The sequence below is a fragment of the Strigops habroptila genome, chromosome 7, assembly GCF_004027225.2.
Source record: "Strigops habroptila isolate Jane chromosome 7, bStrHab1.2.pri, whole genome shotgun sequence".
Classification (NCBI taxonomy): Eukaryota; Metazoa; Chordata; class Aves; order Psittaciformes; family Psittacidae; genus Strigops; species Strigops habroptila.
In genome coordinates, this window is record NC_044283.2 from 52,496,485 (window position 1) to 52,516,837 (window position 20,353).

At 41.7% G+C, this 20,353-nt stretch overlaps 1 protein-coding gene across 5 annotated transcripts in view; it reads left to right on the forward strand.

Annotated features, from left to right (window-relative positions):
• The window catches only part of NFKB1 (nuclear factor kappa B subunit 1), a 62,297-nt gene that overhangs the window by 39,582 nt on the left and 2,362 nt on the right, over positions 1-20,353 (forward strand). For 4 of the 5 annotated variants that reach the window (XM_030492138.1, XM_030492139.1, XM_030492137.1 and 1 more), the window contains 14 exons: positions 852-943; positions 1,524-1,662; positions 4,703-4,825; positions 5,889-5,978; positions 6,881-7,075; positions 9,399-9,540; positions 12,732-12,846; positions 15,007-15,208; positions 16,555-16,724; positions 17,572-17,674; positions 18,527-18,651; positions 19,506-19,572; positions 19,870-20,042; positions 20,175-20,352. In XM_030492138.1, the coding sequence (XP_030347998.1) occupies positions 852-943; positions 1,524-1,662; positions 4,703-4,825; positions 5,889-5,978; positions 6,881-7,075; positions 9,399-9,540; positions 12,732-12,846; positions 15,007-15,208; positions 16,555-16,724; positions 17,572-17,674; positions 18,527-18,651; positions 19,506-19,572; positions 19,870-20,042; positions 20,175-20,352 (1,914 nt within the window). Of the gene's footprint in view, positions 1-851; positions 944-1,523; positions 1,663-4,702; positions 4,826-5,888; positions 5,979-6,880; positions 7,076-9,398; positions 9,541-12,731; positions 12,847-15,006; positions 15,209-16,554; positions 16,725-17,571; positions 17,675-18,526; positions 18,652-19,505; positions 19,573-19,869; position 20,353 lie in introns of those variants that run through there. The other variant, XM_030492141.1, reaches the window with a different exon arrangement.

The following is a 20,353-nucleotide window of genomic DNA, read 5'->3' on the forward strand; positions in this document are numbered from 1 at the left end:
AGGGCTCTCAGAAACCTCCTGCCTGAAGGAACTTGAGCATGCAGGACAGCAGGACTGGAAATGGTGGTTCATGGTCTTGAGACTAGCAGGTGATGGGCCAGAGGAAGCAGTCTGTCTGCTCCGAAAGGCTGTCCCACCTCAGTCACCCTAAGAGAGAATGGGCTTTTTCTAGGTTTTTCTCACCAGGAGTGCTAGGAAGGAATATGCTAATGGGATACTTCCCAAAAACTTCTAAAAATATAAATAAATAAATACAAAGAGAACAAAAAAACCACTTGTTTAGAGGAGCAGAAGCCACGTGACACGTTTCTGGCCTGTGCTGTGTTTGGGGGGCAAGGGATTGCTGCTGACATGCCACTCACTCACACCCGTGCTGTCTCTCTGAGCCACAGCCCCAGAGTGGCATTCTGCCAGCAGCAAGCGGAACTTGAACTGTGGCACTTCAGGTTTTGCTACAGTGTTTTTTGAAGTGAAACTGTTGGAGGAGAGAGGGTGGTTTCTACATTTCACGCTTCAAGTTCTCCCCTCCCTGCATGTTTGTTCCAAATAAAGCTCCTCTGGAATGTCTTGTAGCCCCAGAATAGGAAGAGGTATTGAACCTAGTTCTCCTTTTACTGCTTAGTAAATAACAACTTGAGCAAAGCCATTAGAATTGGGCTGATCTAAAAATGATATCAAAAATGCATTACTTATGATCTTTTCATAAAATGTGTAAAGGTGGTAATTCATGTATTAAGTAATATTGTCATCCAGCCAAAACCTGACCATGTTGATTTTTATCTGAAATAAACTTAGCCAAAGGTTAAACAAACGAGCGAACATCCCAAGGATGTTTCTTTCACTCTTTGCAGATGATATTCAAATACGTTTCTATGAGGAGGATGAGAATGGTGGTATGTGGGAAGGCTTTGGAGACTTTTCACCTACAGATGTACATAGACAGGTAGGTAACAGAGCACATAATTTGATGTTTATTTTCTTATCTCTGTAAATTAGGATTATATTATAATTAGTAAATGAGGTGAAAGCATCTCTATCGTGTACTAACCTTTCTTTTGTTGGTTACTTAATGATACGCTTTTAACTGTTCTTTAAAGACATACATAAGGTCACTAGGCAGGTTAGGAATGCAGTGTGAGGAAATTGGGAGATAGACCCATTGCTTTGACATGCACCAGTATAAATCAGGATAGGATATATAAAAGGTTCTCAGAGTTCCTGTGAACTCACTGAGAAAATCACAGAATCGATGCTAAATGATGCGGGGACAAACAATGCAGCAGTGATAGCATCATGATGTGAAACTTTCTGTGGCAGTTCTGCCTTTCCCAAAAAGCTTTAGGACTCGGAACTCAAAAGTGCAACTGAAAACTAAAAATGGAAGTTTATTGTTGCAGCTTTTTGCTAAGAGTTTTTGCCTCATAATCCATGAACCAACTCTTAATAAACAACCCAAATATAAAAGCAAAGTTGTCAAAACCTGTGCTTCATGACAGATGTGGTTATCCTTGTTTTCTTCACAGTTTGCTATTGTGTTCAAAACACCCAAGTATCGAGATGTCAATATCACAAAACCAGCATCTGTATTTGTACAACTGCGTCGGAAATCTGATCTAGAAACAAGCGAACCAAAGCCTTTTCTCTACTATCCAGAAATCAAAGGTAATTCATTAAACCTCTTTTATATAGAATCATAGAATCAACTAGGTTGGAAAAGACCTTTAAGATCATCAAGTCCAACCATTACCCCAGGACTGCCAAGACACCACTAAATCATGTCACGAAGAGCCTCATCTACACGGTTTTTGAACACCTCCAGGGACAGTGACTCCACCACCCCTGGGCAGCCTGTTCCAACGCCTGATCACCCTTTCAGTGAAGAAATTTTTCCTAATATCCAGTCTAAACCTCCACGGTGCAACTTGAGGCTCGTCCTATTGCTTGTTACCTGGGAGAAGAGACCGACCCCCACCTCACTACAACCTCCTTTCAGGTAGCTGTAGAGAGTGATAAGGTCCCCCCTGAGCCTTCTCTTCTCCAGACTCAACACCCCCAGTTCCCTCAGCCATTCCTCATCAGACTTGTGCTCCAGACCCTTCACCAGCTTTGTTGCACTTTTCTGGACTCGCTCCAGTGCCTCAATGTCTCTCGCAGTCAGGGGCCCAGAACTGAACACAGTGTTTGAGATGCGGCCTCACCAGTGCCGAGTACAGGGGGGATGATCACTGCCCTGGCCCTGCTGGCTACTTAGGATCATCTGCTCCATGACCTTCCCTGGCACTGAGGTCAGGCTGACAGGCCTGTAGTTTCTAAGGTCCTCCTTCCTGCCTGTTTTATAGAGAGATGTCACACTGGCCAGCCTCCAATCGTCAGGACCTGCCCACTAGACAAGGAAATATATATTTTTAGAAAATAGAGTATTTGTCTCCTTGTTTGGTGCATGATAGCTCTGTAATGGGTTTGTAGGCTTTTTGTTGGACTGGTAGGCAATAAATCCATGCATATTTGCCTTGTGAGGCTTACTCCCTGCATCTTTCTTATATGCACACATGCCTGTCCATACAGTAGATGGCACTCTCTTCCTCTGAGTTTCTGCAAAATAGTATTTGAGGACATATTTCTGACAGTACTTCCAGATGAAATGTTAAACCAAAGACTCATGGGTATCTGGTGGGAAAAAAGGACGTATTTTGCAGTTCTCTCCTTTTACCATCATGCCTCGCAACTTCACTGGTGTTTTTCACTGTACTAGTTAAGTACGCCCAAGACACTTGTGAGAGCAGGAAAAGTGCTGTTTCAATCTCTTGTGTAGTTGCTTAGTGGAAGTACAATAGTTGGCATCAGACCTGCTTCCTAAGTTGTTAGTGAAAAGAAGTTTAACTAGCAGATCTGTGCCCTTTAAAGTCTACAGTGTTTGACGTGAATGGCAGCAGTAATCATGGTTTTAAGTATCAGTAACGTTAATGATATGGAAATGTCTAGAGGTCCAAGTCAAAATTGGTTTTTCATTGTACTAAGACAGTCCTTCTGCTTGACAGTTTACCTGCCTGCAGGTTACACTATTAAGTCTTAATCTTGCATGTTTTCAGAGCCAAAATCAATACCCTGTCAAAGTCTCTAAAATACGTGCATTAGTGGTGATAGACTAAGGAGAGCTGAGGAGAAAGGGATTGTGGTTGATGTCCAAGTGAATCAATCTACTTTACACTTATTACAATAAAATAGCAGAAAGCATGCATTCACAAAACCTTAGAGTTGCTAGAGGATTTTGTATTGGCAATGATTTCAGGAATCTTGCACAAGTATTATGGAAGGTGGAAGCGTACAACTTCAGAGCAAAGCTGCCAGATTGGAAGTAAACCTCTTGCATGTGCTTCTTAATGAAGTAAAATTAATTCAACATGGTTATGTGCGTTTTCAGATCCCCTACACAACCTCATCATGAAATTACCATTTAGGGGCTGTTTTTTTCCCTTGTTGCAAGTGTTCACACAAACTTAGACATGCGTATGTGGATTTTTTGTTTGTTCTCTGACTCGGTTGCTCTCTAGAGTTTTCTCTCCTCCTCAGTGTGAGTGTGACTGGTGTGTGCATGCATACATACTTACAGATCATGTATGCCTGGAAGTAATGCACTTATACGTTTCAGTATAGTGGTTCGTGTATTCCTCTATCTCATTTGATGCACTGGCTGATGTGTCAGTGCATGAAATCTCTATTTGTCATATGGCTGTTGAAAACTACTAGATTAATGGACAAAGGATATTTTGTTCTTTCCTCAACAGTTCTACTGGATTTAAACCCCTGTAATGTTTGTATCCATACTTTTGTAGCTGTTGTATCCCTACTTGTGTAGCTCTTTGGTAGCTCTCACATTTTCACTTTCCCAGTCTTTGAAATCTTTGTGGTTTGCTTTCCAAGGGGTCTAAGTACTATCACGCTATAAAATATTTAGGCTTTTATTTCTTCTCTGCTCTGCATGGTTTGACAGTGTAATGTCCTGCCTGAAAATTAGCTATCTTCATTCTGGTAGCTTTCCTGACATTTTAAGTAAATCATTTCAAGCAAACATTGTTTTCACCTTTTCTTGCCATCCTTACCCTTAAGCAGAAGTTCAAAGGGCACTGCAGGTATGCTGCACTGTTGGAAATCAAAATGCCTTGTGATTTGCTGACCCTTTCATAAGGATCCATTTCTGAAGTAGGTTTGCTTAGTTAAAGAGCCTGGGCTTGTATTCCTCAAAGGCAAATTTTCTTGAACAAGTTTGTGGTTTGGGGCACTTGAGCTGGTTTATGACTTGGCTTAGACATAGGAGGATTTTAGGACCACTGATTTCCAGAGCTAAAAGTACATGAGATACTTTTGAAAGAAACTCTGAGCCCCTAAGACACCTCTGCACATTTCCCTCACAGACTGGGCACAAGGCACCTGACATAACTGAAGAGACCACATGAGCCCATGTGATGCTGTTGGTCTTGCTGGGGATTTGGCACTAGCTTGTTTCTCACAGGAATTCTCACTGATCCATTATATACAAACTTGTTCTGTTATTTGGAGTTTGAAGAGAGTTGACTCTTCCACAGCACTGAATTTTCCTTAATAAAATAGTAAACTTAAGTAATGCTTTATGTCTTCACATCCTGCTTTGTGCATGTCCACCTGTAAGAGTGACTCCTTATCACATCTGTTCTTTCTAACCCAGATAAAGAAGAAGTGCAAAGGAAACGACAGAAGCTCATGCCAAACTTCTCTGATGGCTTCGGTGGAGGCAGCGGCGCAGGAGGCGGTGGCATGTATGGAGGGGGAGGTGGCGGTGCTGGCTCTGGTAAGGCAGCAGTTTTGGCCAAAAAGGGGAAGGGGTTCTGCTTTGAGAGCGGGGCAGATGTTTATTCTGATTTTTCAAGTGTGATGAGGATTTTGTCTCCTCCTAGGTAGATGAGACCTGACTCTCCTGTCTTTATACCAGTGTTACTCATTTCAGTCAAGTATCTTCTTGTTTTCTAAATATTTCATCAGCTCCTTTGTTTTACTACTTGGATATAAGGGTCCTGGTGACTTTTTTTTTTCCTCTTTCTTGAAGCTTTAGGTCATAGATATAACCCTTCTGTTTGAGGGAGTCTAGTCAGGAATCCCATCACATTTTAGCTTTGTTGCTTCCTCGGGCCTCAAAGGCACTGAAATTCATGAGAAGCTCAGCTGAGTACCATCTTAGGTGCTTAAAATTGAACAGGTTCTTAATTATTTCTAGGACCTTGAGTAGAATTCAGCAAATTAACCCTGTTAGTGCAAAGAATTATTAAAAAGTTTGCGATACTATTTAGTAAATTTTCTACTGTGCTCTATCTGTTGAAGCCAGAGTGTATCTGAGATACATGATCATAATAGCATTGCTTTAATTCTTGCAGCAGAGCATTAAAAACTTGTAGATCAACAAATGTCATCTCAACCACAATACCTTTGCAATCCTTTCTTTTAGAGCAGGGGACAGAGCAGCAGTTTTCAAACAGTTACCTGCGTTGCTAGCAGCACATCTATAACACCAGAATACATACCTGTTGTAATAACAGAGATGTGAAAGCATAGAGGTAGCATGTGAAGTCTCGGCTGAGTTTTAGATGAAGTGATACTAGTGATACTGCATTTATGTGGACTTACGGATGTTGGGATGGAGCTTGTCATTAGCTAACCATCTAGAATTTCTTGGAATTTTGGAGGAATGAGGGATAGTTCACTTTCAGCCTGGAAAAATTATTTCAATCGGCTGGAATAAAGCAGAAGGTGTGTAGAAAACAAAATTTCACTTCTTTGGGATCAGTGTTCTTCTAGATGGTATTTTCATTGCTTTAGGGTGTAATTCTATCAATTCTTAATCTTTTTCCTTTCTTTAGGCTTCAGTTATCCTTCATATGGATACTCTGCTTTCGGAGGGATGCATTTCCACCCTGGCACAACAAAGTCCAATGCTGGAATGAAACATGGTAACAGTAAAATGTTGTTCCTGCGAAAGTCAAATTGAGTTTGACTGTCTTTATTTTCTTCTACAGTGTGAGCGGAAGTGTCATGCAGGTCTAGCTAAGCATGCTGCGGAGGGCTGGTTTTTTCCCCTAGAATCAGTTTCGTTTGTAGAACCACTGGCAGCAGAGGAGGTTGTGTAGATTATACTGCCCTGCTTCTCTTTTACTGTCTCCAAGTCTACCTTAGAAGCTGCGTGTGTGTTCCTTTTTACTGCTAACTCCTGAGGAGTGGCCAAAACCCCTCCATGTGCTTGTGTACTCAGTGTATGTTTTAAGCAACAGCCCTTTTGCTTGCTTGAACAGGCTGAGTGCAGGTGGCTCAAGGACTAGACCAGAGAAAAGGTATCTTCCTTTGTCACCACAGTCTGGTACTACACAACAGCCCAGGGATGTAACATAAAAGTCAGTGGAAAAGATAATAATAAGGACATTCTTGGCTTCCTAAAATAAGGAAGTTGTTATAGTTTGAGTACTCTGTGCTTACTTCCAAAGTCTTGGGGATGAACTTGCTGTCAGAGGAATAAAGTAAGTCTGAATCATTCAGCTAGATTTCCTGGGAATACTTCAGACTTGCATTCTTGTATTATAAAAGGAGAGGTATATCTGTTGTTACATATAAAAGTTTATCTTTAAAGCAGAGGCTGTTAGAAACATAGCATCACTTTAGAGCAAGTTACATTGCTATGTCTGTCCATGTGTGTTGGCATCTGGAGTACTATGATTCATGAATGTTTAATGATAACACCTATGTCAAAGTCAATATTTGTATAGAGTTTTTTAGGGTTTGGTGTTGGCTAGTTGAGCTCTATCACTTGCATAAAAGAGCAACAGTATTGGGCACTAATGATACTACTTTTTGTTTGAAGGACTATCAAATAGCACAGCTGAACAAGATGGGAGGAGCTCTGATAAACAAAGCGACAAACGGGATGTGAAACGGGATGTGAAAGTGGAAACTATGGAGAGAAATGAGTGCAGAATCTTTGGTTATCATGAGGAGAAGGAGGATGCTGCTTCTTTCTGTAAAAGTGAAGTAAACAAAGCAAATTGGAGGTGGCAGGGTAAGTGAACAAGTAAATGTGTTCAGGGTAGATCAAACAGCAGTATGGGCAAAGCTGGTGCTAAAGGCCTGGAAACTCCATAAATGTCTTTGCTGTTTTCAAAATATGATAATTCCTCCTGGAGTTAACAGGAGGGATTTCACTCCTCCAAGTCTAAGGTCCTTCGCTATACATAGTGCTGTAGATAATCTTCCACCTTTGTACTGCTACAGGGCAGCTGAGCTTCTGCTTGTCATGCAAGGAGAAGAAATAGCTTAGCCTGCTGGGCACATTTAGCACTGCTTTATAATAAACCTGTATGAGGAACACTGGAAGCAGTGAAGGTACAAGGCATACAATTCAGCAGCTGACTTGGCTTTTGATATTTGATAGGCTTTAATGAATGAGTAAATGGATGTTAGCATGATTGTTGCAATTCCCTGCAATTCCACTGTTGAATGGCGTGCAAAGTAGCGTTAAAGGTTTGAATTTAAAATGTAAGTTCCCATGTGAAAAATACACAGTAAAACAACACTGTTGGGTAGCAATGTCTAAGACATCAGACAAAAGGGGAGGAAGGCAAGAGGAGTCAGTGGAAATGGTTTAGCAGCAAAGTTGTAAAATACATGAAGACTATAAATCGCCCTTTCCCACACAGTGAGATGTTCTTTCCCTGGATTGTTTTTTCAGAAGAGCTGATGGTCACTTTTTTAAAGGATTTCAGTAATTGCGCTTCTCGTAAAATTGAAAAACCAGCAGTTGGACTAGAGAGACGTGGTAGTGGTTGGAATTGAGCAGGAAAGAATTTTTTGTTCTTGGCTTTTACCAAGTGCACAGTGAGTTAGACCACTCTTGTTTCCTTGGTGAGGGAGAGGGCACGTGATCTTGTGTGTGTCAGCCCTATGTGACACTTGCTATTTAACAGCACTAGAAACCGTGGCTTGGGAAACCAGAGTTGCAGAGCAGATGGGTTGTAGTTTTAAAAAGCTCTGAGGTGTAGCTTCTTGTGATCTGAGAAACAGACCGTGCTCCTGAGAAAAGGTGAGGAGCTCACTGCTTGCAGTTCTGGTTGTGGTAAATCTCATGACTGACTTGGAGAGCAAAATCTTTTGCTGCTATGTGAAGAAATAATAATGTCCGTTTAGCGGTCACCAAGGAGGGGACTGAATTGTTGACCTGGTTTCCAAGTAGTGAACATTGTAGGCAGGAAATTGACTGTTTTTTTCTTTATCTATTATAATGGCATGAAAAGAGGCAATTTCAAGCTTCAGATTATATGAAGAATAGATGCAGAAGAATAGGCTCCATGAAATAGCTCTTGTAGGTTAGAACATTTGGGTATTAGGCTAAAAGATGCTATTTTATAGTGTTTTGAAGCATATCTTCTCTGTGTGCTTGATATGGGAAACCAGGGAGCTTCAGCATCCAGTTTTTTGGTCTTTGGAAACGTCTGTAATGAGAAAAGCATGAATTGCTTAACTCCCTTTGCCCTGGATATGTCTCCCCAACCTAACGTCCATTCAATGCTATTACTTAGTGTTACGAGGTAAATAGCAAAGATAAATGTATCAGCCTGGGCATATAGTGCAGGAACCACAGTGATGGATTTGATAGAACAATAAGCTTCATAGATAGGTAAGTCTTTGGCTTGCAGAAATTATGTGTTTGTACTTATGAGGGATATGCTTCTGACCCAGTCCAAATGCCTGCTTTTGTGTAGCTGGAAATCCTGGGTAATCTCTCCCTATGTGTGCTTTAAATGACAAAGTCTGTTTTACTTGTTTGCTCCTAGTAATTTTTAACTTTACAAGGTTTTATAGAAACATGAAACTGTTCAAAATACAGGCTGGTTTCAGATGATACTGCTTCCCAGAATGACAACTGTGGTTTGAAAGTTCATCTGTTTCATTTTTGCTAGTTTCTTGCTGATACAGAACCACAAAGGTATTGACAGAGCCTCTAGAGTGACTTTTTTCCAGAAATGAGTTTCTGCTCTCCCTTTTTTCCCTTTTGCCTTCCCACCATGACAAATTCTGCTTTCCAAAATCTCAGTGTCTGTATATTTTATAAATCTAAAATCAGGATGCTGCAAATACTAAGCATTGTAAACACTGGAATGTTTTAAATGGGTGAGCAGACTCTCTGTGCTGCTGCTTCAAAGCAGGAGAGACTGCATAATTTGAGTAGGAGAGGGGCTCATTCCCTCTATCCTTACCTCTCAGGAGTACATAGCAACCTGTCTCAGTGAACCAGTGGATAATGCTTGGCAGCACAAATGCCTGCCCAAGGAAGGTGGTGTTGCAAGGTAGACAACCAAACTGATGGAAGCAAAACTGTTTTGCAGATGGTCTGTTCCTGGAGAAGGCCATGCAGCTTGCCAAGCGTCACTGCAATGCTCTCTTTGATTATGCTGTAACCGGAGATGTGAAGATGCTGTTGGCTGTTCAGCGCCATCTCACTGCTGTCCAGGATGATAATGGAGACAAGTAAGTTGGCCAGTACTTACTGGGTTGAAACTCATGGTTTTGATAGCAGAATGGTATAGTCAGTTTGTTCTGTCCCTTGTGGGTACTGGCCATGGATTGCAGCACTGCTCTCATCAGATAAACACCATTCTCCTTTGGGCTGTTTGGGGGAGGTACAGCTGCAATTTAGACATTTTTGTTGCATTTGCAGAAAAGTGACTCACACCACAAAGGTCATTAATCCAGTCAGTACCTGTCAGAAAGTAATCTGGTCTTTGAGGGTATGCTGAGCATGCTGTGAGCTTGTTTGCCTTTTTGTACTTAAAATCTTGGCTGAGCATGCCTGCATCATCATACACAGTTGATGGGGATCCTCAGCTTTTTGCTGAAGGAGAGCGCCTTGCTTTCTATGCCATGCAAGACTTACAAGTGTTCATAGGAAACTTTAAGTTAACAGATGCACCAGGAAACATAGAAACTCTGGAGGAGTGTCCCTGCTGCTTCTCTCTCACTGACACCAAGGTCTTTCTAAGAGAACAGTATTTTCTTCTTGCTTACATCTGTACTGTACTTTTGTCTTCCAAGAGATTGCATGGATGTTTGTGGCCAACCTGACTGCTAATATTTGGTAATATCAGTCCTTCAGTAATGTGAGCTGGAGTAGAAATCCGTTTTGTTCCTCTATGCAGATTCTGTGGGACTCAGAGACTGAAATACAGTGAGGAACTGATGATTAGTAGTTATTTAAAAGCAAATTCAGCAGTAGTGGCTCTGAACACATGTAAAGATAATCTCTTGAATAAGGAAGTGACATTATCACATCCTCACTTTTTAGCTGGCAGGCTTTGGGCAGACCCTGTGCAATCACTTATGTTTCCTTAAATTGCAGTGTTTTTTACAGTAGAAGCCATATAAGCCTTAAGCTGTCCTGCTAGATGGAAAATTACAAGTGACTGAGACACACCACCCCACTGCTGGATTACTCGGGGAGGCTACAACTTTCCCTCCACTTTGAGTGAAAATAGGTCTGAGGTTACTGATAAAGCACTGCAAAATCAGAGATAGCTGCTTTACTTTTGCTTTCCAGTTGGCAACTTGATGTCTGCTTTGGAAAGTAGGAACACGAATGAGGCAGGAGCTAGCAACAAAACCTGCAAGCACTTTGGACAATACAGCTTCTGAGTTTGTTTTTTTCTTCTTTTATTAAAAGCATGGGGTGGAGTAGGACTTGCATTTAAATATCAATATGGTGCCACTCAGATTTGGACTTTCAACAAAGTCAAAATACTTTTCAGAATGGTGGTAAATAGTTGTTTTCTTCCTGAGTCAAGAAGTACCTGCAAATATGTGTGGCTCAAGCTCATGTTGTCTTTCTCCTGGGATGTAAGCATGTAATACATCTAAATTACTCTGAGGCTTTTTAACGAAACAAAGTTTTGGTGACTGTCTTCCAGCTCTTTCTTCCAAGAGCTGTTTTTAAAAAAATTAAAAAATCAAAATTCGTAAACCGGTTTCCCTATTTTTCACTTTAATAATGAAAATTAGATGGCAAAAACTATAGCAGTTTTGCTTATGCCTTTAAATAAATGTTGCTGTCAGCAATTTTGCTCATCTTTCATCAGAGTAGTATGTGGGGAACGAAAATAACCTTTATTGGGACCCTGTGTTGTGTTTTATGGCTTTAAGATGAAAAACATGAATCCATGATTAGTGCATGTTTACAGTGGGCACTCAGTGACACCAGCTATTGCTGCATTTGTACCAGCACCACTGCTCTTCTCCAGAAGCCTGATGGTGTTACAGCGTTCTGCCTCCACAGCGAGGCTGAAATGCAGTTTTTGATGTAGGACTGTTTAAGAAATGGAATTGACTTGCTCTTTCATGGGTTAGTCAGCATGTCTTTACAGCATCACATTTAGTGGCAGGGTAAAATTAAAGTACTTGCTACAGGAAATAGAACTAAAGGCAGTAAAAGAGCAAATTTGTTTCTGAAGTGAGATTTGGAAATGAAATGTCAGCATGATAGATCATAATAAGACATACCTACCAAAAAGCAGAGGAACAGCTCTCTGTAGTAGTGGTAGGAACATTTGAACAGCACAGGAGAGTTGAAGGAGGGAAGGTGTTGTGGTCCTGCCTATGGCAGTGTCCAGAACCAATAAAATGGGCCCTTAGAGGATTAATTTGGTTTAGAAATCAAATTTTTTTCACTTCTTAAAATATTTTCTGGGTTTGAGTGCTCTCAGTCTCAATTTTCAAAACGACTCTATGCCCAAATGGCAAGGAACTTCTTGTTTTTCTGATAGAAGTGTAGATGTGAGTATATTTAGGTATTTCTGGAGCAGCATAATAAACATGCCAGATGTCCTGTGTTGATATTGTGTCCCAGCAGCAATATGCTAAAAAGATGAGTCTAGGGGTTGGCCAGCATCTGTTAAGGGAGAGCTTGGTAGAATGTGTTTCAAAACAAAGGGCGTGACTTTGAAATAAAGTCCGAAGGGAACAAGACAACTGGAGCTCTGTTTGAGACAGGATGTGGGATTCACAACCTCCTTTTTTCCTGGTGTCCTTTTGCAAGTACAGCCGCTGTGGCTGGTGGCGAAGGAGAAGAACACAGGAAAGGCCGTCACATTCACCCAGTAGAAGTGGTGAAGTGTCTTGCTATGCAGTCACTCATGTCCCAGAACAGGTTTTTCGTTTGGCTTTGAGGTCTCTGGCCACTGCTGCAAACCCTGTGGCTGTTAGTCACCCGGCCGAGTCCTTCGTCATTCTTCTGTTTGAAAACGAAGGAAAGAAAAACCCACAGATGTGGGGAAACCCCCAAGGGAAAATCTGCTTTGATGGCAGAGAGGCCTGTGGAAATTCTGAAGGAAGGTTTTCACAGTATGAGGTGTTCAGAGCTGCATAATTCAAAGCCTGAAATCTGGGGATTTCAGCAAGTTCTGAAACAATTATTTTGTGCCCCAGTGTTTGTACTTACTAGACTGCTAGTTGTGCTTTCATGATTGAAGGGTGTGAAACACAGTTACCTTCTGACAAGCATTTTAATGTTGGCCTTCATTTTAGGTGCTGATATTTAGTGCTGAGATCATGACCACCAATAGTCAAGTGTTTCTGTTAGAATTCAATCAGATCTACAGCAAAACCTTAAAATTTCTATAATAAATTTGAAAATTGTGTGCATTTGTTAATCTGGTTTTTGTTTGTTTCAGTGTCCTTCATTTAGCAATTATCCACCTTCATAGTAAGCTGGTGAGAGACCTCTTGGAAGTGATGGCTGATTTGAATTACAATGACATCATTAACATGAGAAACGACCTTTATCAGGTACGCAGTTGTGGTGGTGGTATAAGTACTGTGGATTGTTCAGCCAGTAAAGAAGAAATTGCACAATTTACTGTCTGTCCTACTTCTCTTGTATTTGTTGGAATGAGCCCAGATCAGACTGCAGTGCAAACAAGCTTAGGTGTAAGGTGGTGGAGGAGCAAAAGCGTGTTTTCACCGGTCTAGTTCATACCTTCCCTTGATGTTAACAAAAATGTCTCCATGGATTGATCGTAAAACAGGACAAAGATACAAAATTCTTCAGTTTCTGTCTTCATTATTTGGCTTCTGTGGTATTAAACCAGTGGTGTGGGTCACAGTGTGCCAACTCTGGGCTCTCTTGACCTTTCTAACATAGGATAACTCGGGATCATGAGTCAGTTGCTGCATCATCAGTTTTCTGTAGGCATGGGGAGGCTGTACAAACTATGCCCTTCTTACAGCCCAGATGGTATTTGTGCCCATCACATGAGCACCAGGATTTCCCTTTCATTTCTAGATTCACATTATAGCAAAACAACAAAAAAAATCCCATCCCCGTGTCTTTTACCTAGTAGAAAAACTGCCAGTTCTGTCTTCGGAGCCTTGGGCAACGTGGTCTAGGGTGAGATGTCCCTGCCCATGGCAGGGGGGTTGGAACTAGATGATCCTTAGGTCCTTTCCCACCCAAACCATTCTGTGATTCAGCCTCCTCTATGACAGAGTCTGAGCTTTTTGTTTTGTAGCTCGGACAGGCTTTAAAAAGAGCTGTGGAACCCTGCCCGGCAACCAATCTCTCTTCAAACATGCGTGCCATTCGGTTGTCCCAGAGGTAACCAGCTGAACATTACACAGCAATACAATAACATCCCTGTTGTTTCCTTTGCTTTGAACAGTAAAGGCAGGTTTTTATTCTATGCAGATAGTCCTAGAGGGTTTGGCTTTTTTGTTCCCTTTTGCATTTCATTTTTATGTTCATATAAAGCAAGTTTGAAATGGGGAGGCTGATGAAAGCAAGCAGGAGATTCTGAATTGAATCCTGTGCCCCCTGTTAAACAGAAACAGGACTCAAAGCTGTGCGTCACACAAGAAATAAATCTACCTACCAGGACCTCTGCAGCTATTCCTGCCTTACTACTTAAAACCTGAAGGCAGTGGTGGGAGGGAATGCAGGCTTGGGCTGGAATTTTTGTTCTGTGCAGATATTCTGGAAGCTGAGTCATACACATACCTCATAGATGCAGTAATTAATTGCAAATATATTGACAGATCTATTGACAAACACAAGCTCAGAGCCGGAGTTGAGTTTCTTTTTATAGTCCTTTGTTAATATAAGGATAACAATATGGAATCTTGTGCAATTTTTAGGTGATTTTAGTGTTGGAAAGGTGATTTCCAAAACCTTACTGGATTGCTTACTGTTTAAATACATACATTTCAGAGTATGTTCTGCATCACGCTGTTCATGGGCAGGGCTGCTGAGAACGTGGTATACAATCAACCTTTGGAAATACTTGAAACCTCTTGGCCCAAGAGCAGTGCCGCAGGTGTCTGCACAAAATTGGAGAACATGCAAATGGAATCAGCTAGCTGGACGGGCGCTGCGTAAATGCAGTTGTTCTGCACTTTGACGCATGCGCAGAGCAGCAGGATTTTCTTTTCTGTGCAGTCATTTTAAGGGATAAGGAAAATTTAAGCCCATGGCTGCAAGCCTTCTGTTCAGGAGCAAAATTAGATGACAGTTCAGTGCCAAAGGCAGATTTGAGCAGGCCCTGGAAAGTGTGTGTGCTCCCTCTGTGGTATGGACTTGGCTATGGGGCAGCTGGAAGCAGGGTTGCAGTGTCTGGGAGCACAGGGATTACCTCATTTTCCGAGTGCCTTGCACTGCAATGCGTGAACAGCCAGGTCAGTGCCCTGGCTTTATAGAGTAGGCAACATCTTTGTCCCTCCCAAAGTCCAACTGCTGACCCTGGCAAAGCAGCTCTTATTTCTAGTAAGTAGAAACCCTATTTGTAATGTGCAGTGGAAAAAAAGGTACACATGTGCCAGCTTTCATTTCTGTTAGCTTTGAAGTAGAGTAACATCTTCTCACACTAGGAGAGAGCTTTTATGGGTTTAAGAGATTTCTGTAGAAGCGATGTAGCTGTTGCTTATCTTCTTATGGCTTGCTTCTGTCACTTCTAGACCCCCTTGCACCTGGCAGTAATCACAAAGCAGGCAGAAGTGGTAGAAGACTTGCTGAAGGCTGGAGCAGATGTCAGCCTTCTGGATCGCCACGGTAATTCTGTCTTACATTTAGCTGCTGCTGAAGGAGACGACAAGATTTTGGGTCTACTCCTCAAGCATAAGAAGATATCTATGATGGTCGACCTTTCCAGTGGTGAAGGTATGAAAAGATAGTGGCTGTATTTTACACGTAACTACCAGACAAGCACACCTCAATTCATCATAGAACACAGAACGGTTTGGGTTGGAAGGGACTTTAAAGATCACCTAGTTCCAACCCCCTGCCATGGGCAGGGACACCTTCCAGTGGTGAAGGAACCTAGACCAGGTTGTTCAAAGCCCCGTCCAACCTGGCCTTGAACACTGCCAGGGAAGGGGCCAACACAACTTCTTGCCAACACAGTGTCTCTACACAAGTAGATACAGACCTTGGAAATTACATCTTTCCCTATTCTGCATGTGCTGTCCTTGGCTTTTATATGCCTGCAGTAGTCACATATGAGAGAACACAGATGTGTAGGTTTTCTGATTATACAGAACATAAAGATTGGTAATGGCCATGTGACGCAATATGGATTTTAATGTTGTTCTCTTCAATCTCACAAAACATCAAGCACTATGTTCCTCCTGAGGTACCCTATGCAACCACTGCTTTAAAAAAAAGTCCCTCCAGAAGAAATGTTTCCTCCTACTCTCTAGTAAATGAAATCCCCATAAACTTAATTTCTGGACCTCTGTTGAGTTTCATATCTGGTACTTTGTGACCATGCAGAACTAGAGCCTGTAAAGTAACCACACAGTTCTTCCATTTTTCAGTGGCATGGGTCATTTGGATGTAGTACTCCTGCACTAGTATGTTGTGAAATATCTGACCTAAAAATGTCATTGCGGGATTCAAAAAACTGCGTAAAATTCCTCAGAGAGAGGGGTTTTTTGGGTGGTCGGTTGGGTTGGGGTTGGCCTTTGTTTGTTTTTTAAATACAAGGCATTGTTATTCTCTTTTTGGGCTGGGGCAGGTAATCTTGTGGTGATAGGGCAGTGTGACCTTACAGGATGATAGTAAAAAATACCAGTGATTCCCCAGACTCTGTAGCAGAGATGTTCAGTAGCAGATGGGGCTGGTGCAGGATACCTGCTGGTTTAGTACCAAGATGCAGATTTTCTATTTAAAGCTACTCTCCTTTGAGACAAAGAGGTGCTCTAGGTGAGCTCTTTCGTTCCTGCCTTCTGTTCTACCTTGTGTTCTGCCGATAATTCTTTTCATGCATGCTTTGGCTTGCCATCAGTAACAAAACTAGCTCCAATTTATACACAAATGATGTGTTTATTAACACCATCTTTTAGTGTGTAGGCAGGCAAAGTCAGTCACTTCTGCTCAGATAACTGCAGTAACTGTCACTCATTTTACAGCTGTCACAGTGTGGCCACTTCAGAACTCATTGCTCTGACAATTTCTGTATTTTTCAAATACTAATGCACATGGTGGATGGGGTTTGTTTTGTGCAGGTCTCAGTGCAATTCACATGGTGGTGATGGCAAATAGCATGTCCTGCCTCAAACAGCTGATTGCTGCTGGAGTTAACGTCAATGCTCAGGAACAAAAATCAGGACGAACTGCATTGCATTTAGCTGTTGAACAAGAGAACATCCCCTTGGCAGGCTGCCTTTTGCTTGAGGTAAGGGCAGAATTTCATTCTCCCACATCTTTTCACTTATGTATTTAAAAACACTTGAAAATCCTTAAGTGCTTCAGAGGAACATAAGTAAGGGGGTTTTCCTGTTTACTGACTTGATTGCTTAAATTGGTGTAATGGCAGAATTATTGCTATTGTTACTTGTTACTACCTCTTCAGCTCTGCTGGTGAATCTTTTGCCCAAGTTGTGAAATGTAGTTTGTGACCCTGACCTGAGCACATACGCTGCGTTTAGTTTGCACTGAGTAATCCCAGCAACCAGTGTGGATCCCAGAATCTGCTTGTGAACAACTGCTTCATCTGTGTGAAGTGGAACATGGATACAGGAGTGCTTAGAGAGAAAGATAGTTGTGTATATCTATGAATATTTGTCTCATCTCTGAAACACCTTGATCATAGCATGCTTAATTCTACACACCCACAGCTGGCTGCGGTAGCTTTCCTCAGTATCCGCGTGTGACTGTGCCTCCAGCCTACCTGTTCTCACAAGGAGCAGCAGGAAGGCAGATTTCTGTGCGCACCAGTTCAGGCTCCACATGCCGCGGGTAATTGTGTGGCAGAAGTAGTGCATGGGGTGACAAGTGGTTTTTATCTGCCTGACCTATTTGGGTTTCTGCGCTGTGCCTCCTGCTGTAACACTGGAGCACGCCATCTGTTCCTGAATGCAGACAGTTGGAGTTACTAATTCCTTCTTTTCAGACGATGATGAGACTTTTTACTCAAACAGGCATGGAATGTGCTTACCTGCACAGTAGCAGTGCGTGAGTCTCTGCAGCTATATTGTACAGATGTGTAACACTTTTCTTCTTGTCATTCAATAAAAACTTAGGGTGACGCAGATGTGGACAGCACTACATATGATGGGACAACTCCTCTTCACATAGCAGCTGGAAGGGGCTCTACAAAATTGGCAGCAGTTCTCAAAGCAGCAGGTATGAAAATAGATTTTTGCTGGTGAGTTCTCTTTCACAGTGATAATTCAGGTTAGAAGGCTGCAAGCAGATAAAAATGTGCCAGTGAACTTTTAATGAGCAGGAGGAATGTGGTAAAGCCTGAAAGTTTGTTTTTTCTCAGGAAAGCCCTACTTTGAGGTGCCGTACTACTCTTTAGCACCATCTAACGGCTAAAAAGGCAAATAATTTTAGTCAAGAAAAAACCTCTTTAGCACTCTTGGAAGTTTTTTCAGTGTTTCCTGTGTAGTTTTTTTATAGCTGAAGCAGCAAAGAAGAGACACTGTTACATTGCTGGGATAAGCGTTGGCCTGCTTTAAAAACAAAAAGTAGGTCACTGAAAGACGAGCTTGTTAGTGTCTCCTATTTCATATCACTGTGGAAGAGTTAGGTTTGAATATTTATTGAAATTGTGTATCAGTTGTATTTAGACCTGATTTTTCTCCTTTGAAACAGAAATCCAGCCTCCTATTGCTCTGGCTGTGTGTGCTTGGTCTTTATAATAATACCCACACTTTCTCTGACACTACAAAAAGAAGCACCACAGCATCGCTTCATCACGTACATGCTACGCTCACTGTGTCCCAAGAATGGGACTTGAAGTCAGTTGATAGAATCATAGCTCAGTGTTGGGCCCTAACACTTGTTGCATTTTCCCTCTTTATAATGGAGAGTAACTTTATACAGAGATGTGACAGTATCTAACTTTAGTTGATAAAAAAATTAGCTAAATTAGCTGATTTGCCATTCAGAACTTAGACTACATATTTTAAATATTGCTGCAAAGCAGCTTGAAGCCTTCTCTTAGGAATTGTTTTGCACACTGTTTTCCAGGTGCAAATCCTCACATTGAGAACTTTGAGCCATTGTTTGATCTAGATGACTTGAAAGATGATGAAGATGACGATGAGGGGATTGTGCCTGGAACAACACCACTTGATATGGCAGCCAGCTGTGAGGTATGTGGTCTATATTTTAGTAGTAAATAATAGTTCAGCTCTTTCAGTATCCTCACTGCATCCACAGTTATTTCAGTGGTGACAAGCTACTACTTTGCTTTCAAAATTTATACTAATTCAGCCAAATGCCAACCCCCCAATTCCTCCCCCACTCCCCCATGAAATAGCATTGGAAGGAAGCTCCACTTAACAGACTACTTGAACAGGAGCAACCAGGCACTTCTTAAAATAGTTGCACTACAGGCTGTCTTCAATGCGGTAAAGCGTTCAGCTGGTTGGGCAGCTTGGTGTTTGAAGGCCTATGTTCAGAGATGCTCTCTAGTGGGTTTCTTTGCTGCATTTTAAGCATTCTTCAGAATTGCAGACTTTTTGTGCAGGGAAAATACACTCTTCTGTCCTACCCAACAGTGATGAGGTTGCATGGTCCGTGCGTTATGTCCAGTTGGTTTGGTATGAGTGTAAGTACAAGCAGTCAGCATCTCTAATCACACAGCACTGGGGAGTGGTACTAGCCGTAAGTGAAAATCTAACCCAGGCTTTGTTTTAAATTACCAGTTGCAGACAGGCCATAACTCCACAAGTAGCCACTGCTACTGCTGGTTATTTACTGCAAAGACTTCCTCTGTATCTTGAAAACAGTTGCCAGATGACATAAGGCAAGGGAGATTGACTTCTCAAGATTTCTCTCTCAAGCTTTGCACAGGTCTTCTACAGCATCTTAAGTCATCCTGGGACAGAAAAAACTGCCCATTCACAGACGGCATTAGGGCTTTTTACAATACTATTGAGACTTGTCAAGATAACAGACACTGACTGGGTTTCTGTTAAATACTGACTTTACCGTATTCTTTTAGGTGTATGACATATTAAATGGCAAACCCTATGAGTCCGCAGTGGTTTCGGAGGATTTACTGATGCAAGGTAACATCTGTAAAGAAGACTGACAATATCCTTCTAGTAACCGAGTACTGAAAGTGTACTTACAGATGACATTGCCCTGCAATAGCTTGTAACTGAAATGGGGAGGAAGAAGAGGTACCCTCTCACCTATCATTCATAGAATGAAGGACACAAAGGAGTATATTTTCAGTATTACATTAGTAAACACTGGGCTTGATGGACATTAAAATACTCTTTAATTTGGATTTGTTTCTGCTTAGAAATGAACCATGCATGATTTGCATAAATAATAAACTGACATATTTCTCTGTTCCCCAGGACATTTAAGAGAGCTGAATGAAAGTTCCAAGATGCAGCTTTACAAACTGTTGGAATTACCTGATCCAAACAAAAACTGGTCCACTCTAGCACAAAAACTGGGTCTTGGCATACTTAATAATGCCTTCAGGTTGAGCCCTTCCCCATCGAAAACTCTACTCGATAACTATGAGGTAATGTGGCTGGAACAAGTTCTAAAGAACTCAGACATGTCAAGAATGTTGTCCTCCTGCATGGTGAAACAGTGCAGCCCTTTGGCTTTACCAGCCTGGGTGATGGTAAACATCTGGTGTCTTCTCTCTTAGGTTTCTGGTGGCACAGTTCAAGAGTTGATTGCTGCTTTGAGACAGATGGATCACACAGAAGCCATTGAAATCATTCAGAAAGCACTATCCAGCTCTCAAAGCTCATCTCACCTGGAGGATAATACAGCAAAAGCTCCTCCCTTGTCATCACCACCCACCTTTGCAAAAGGAGAGACAGG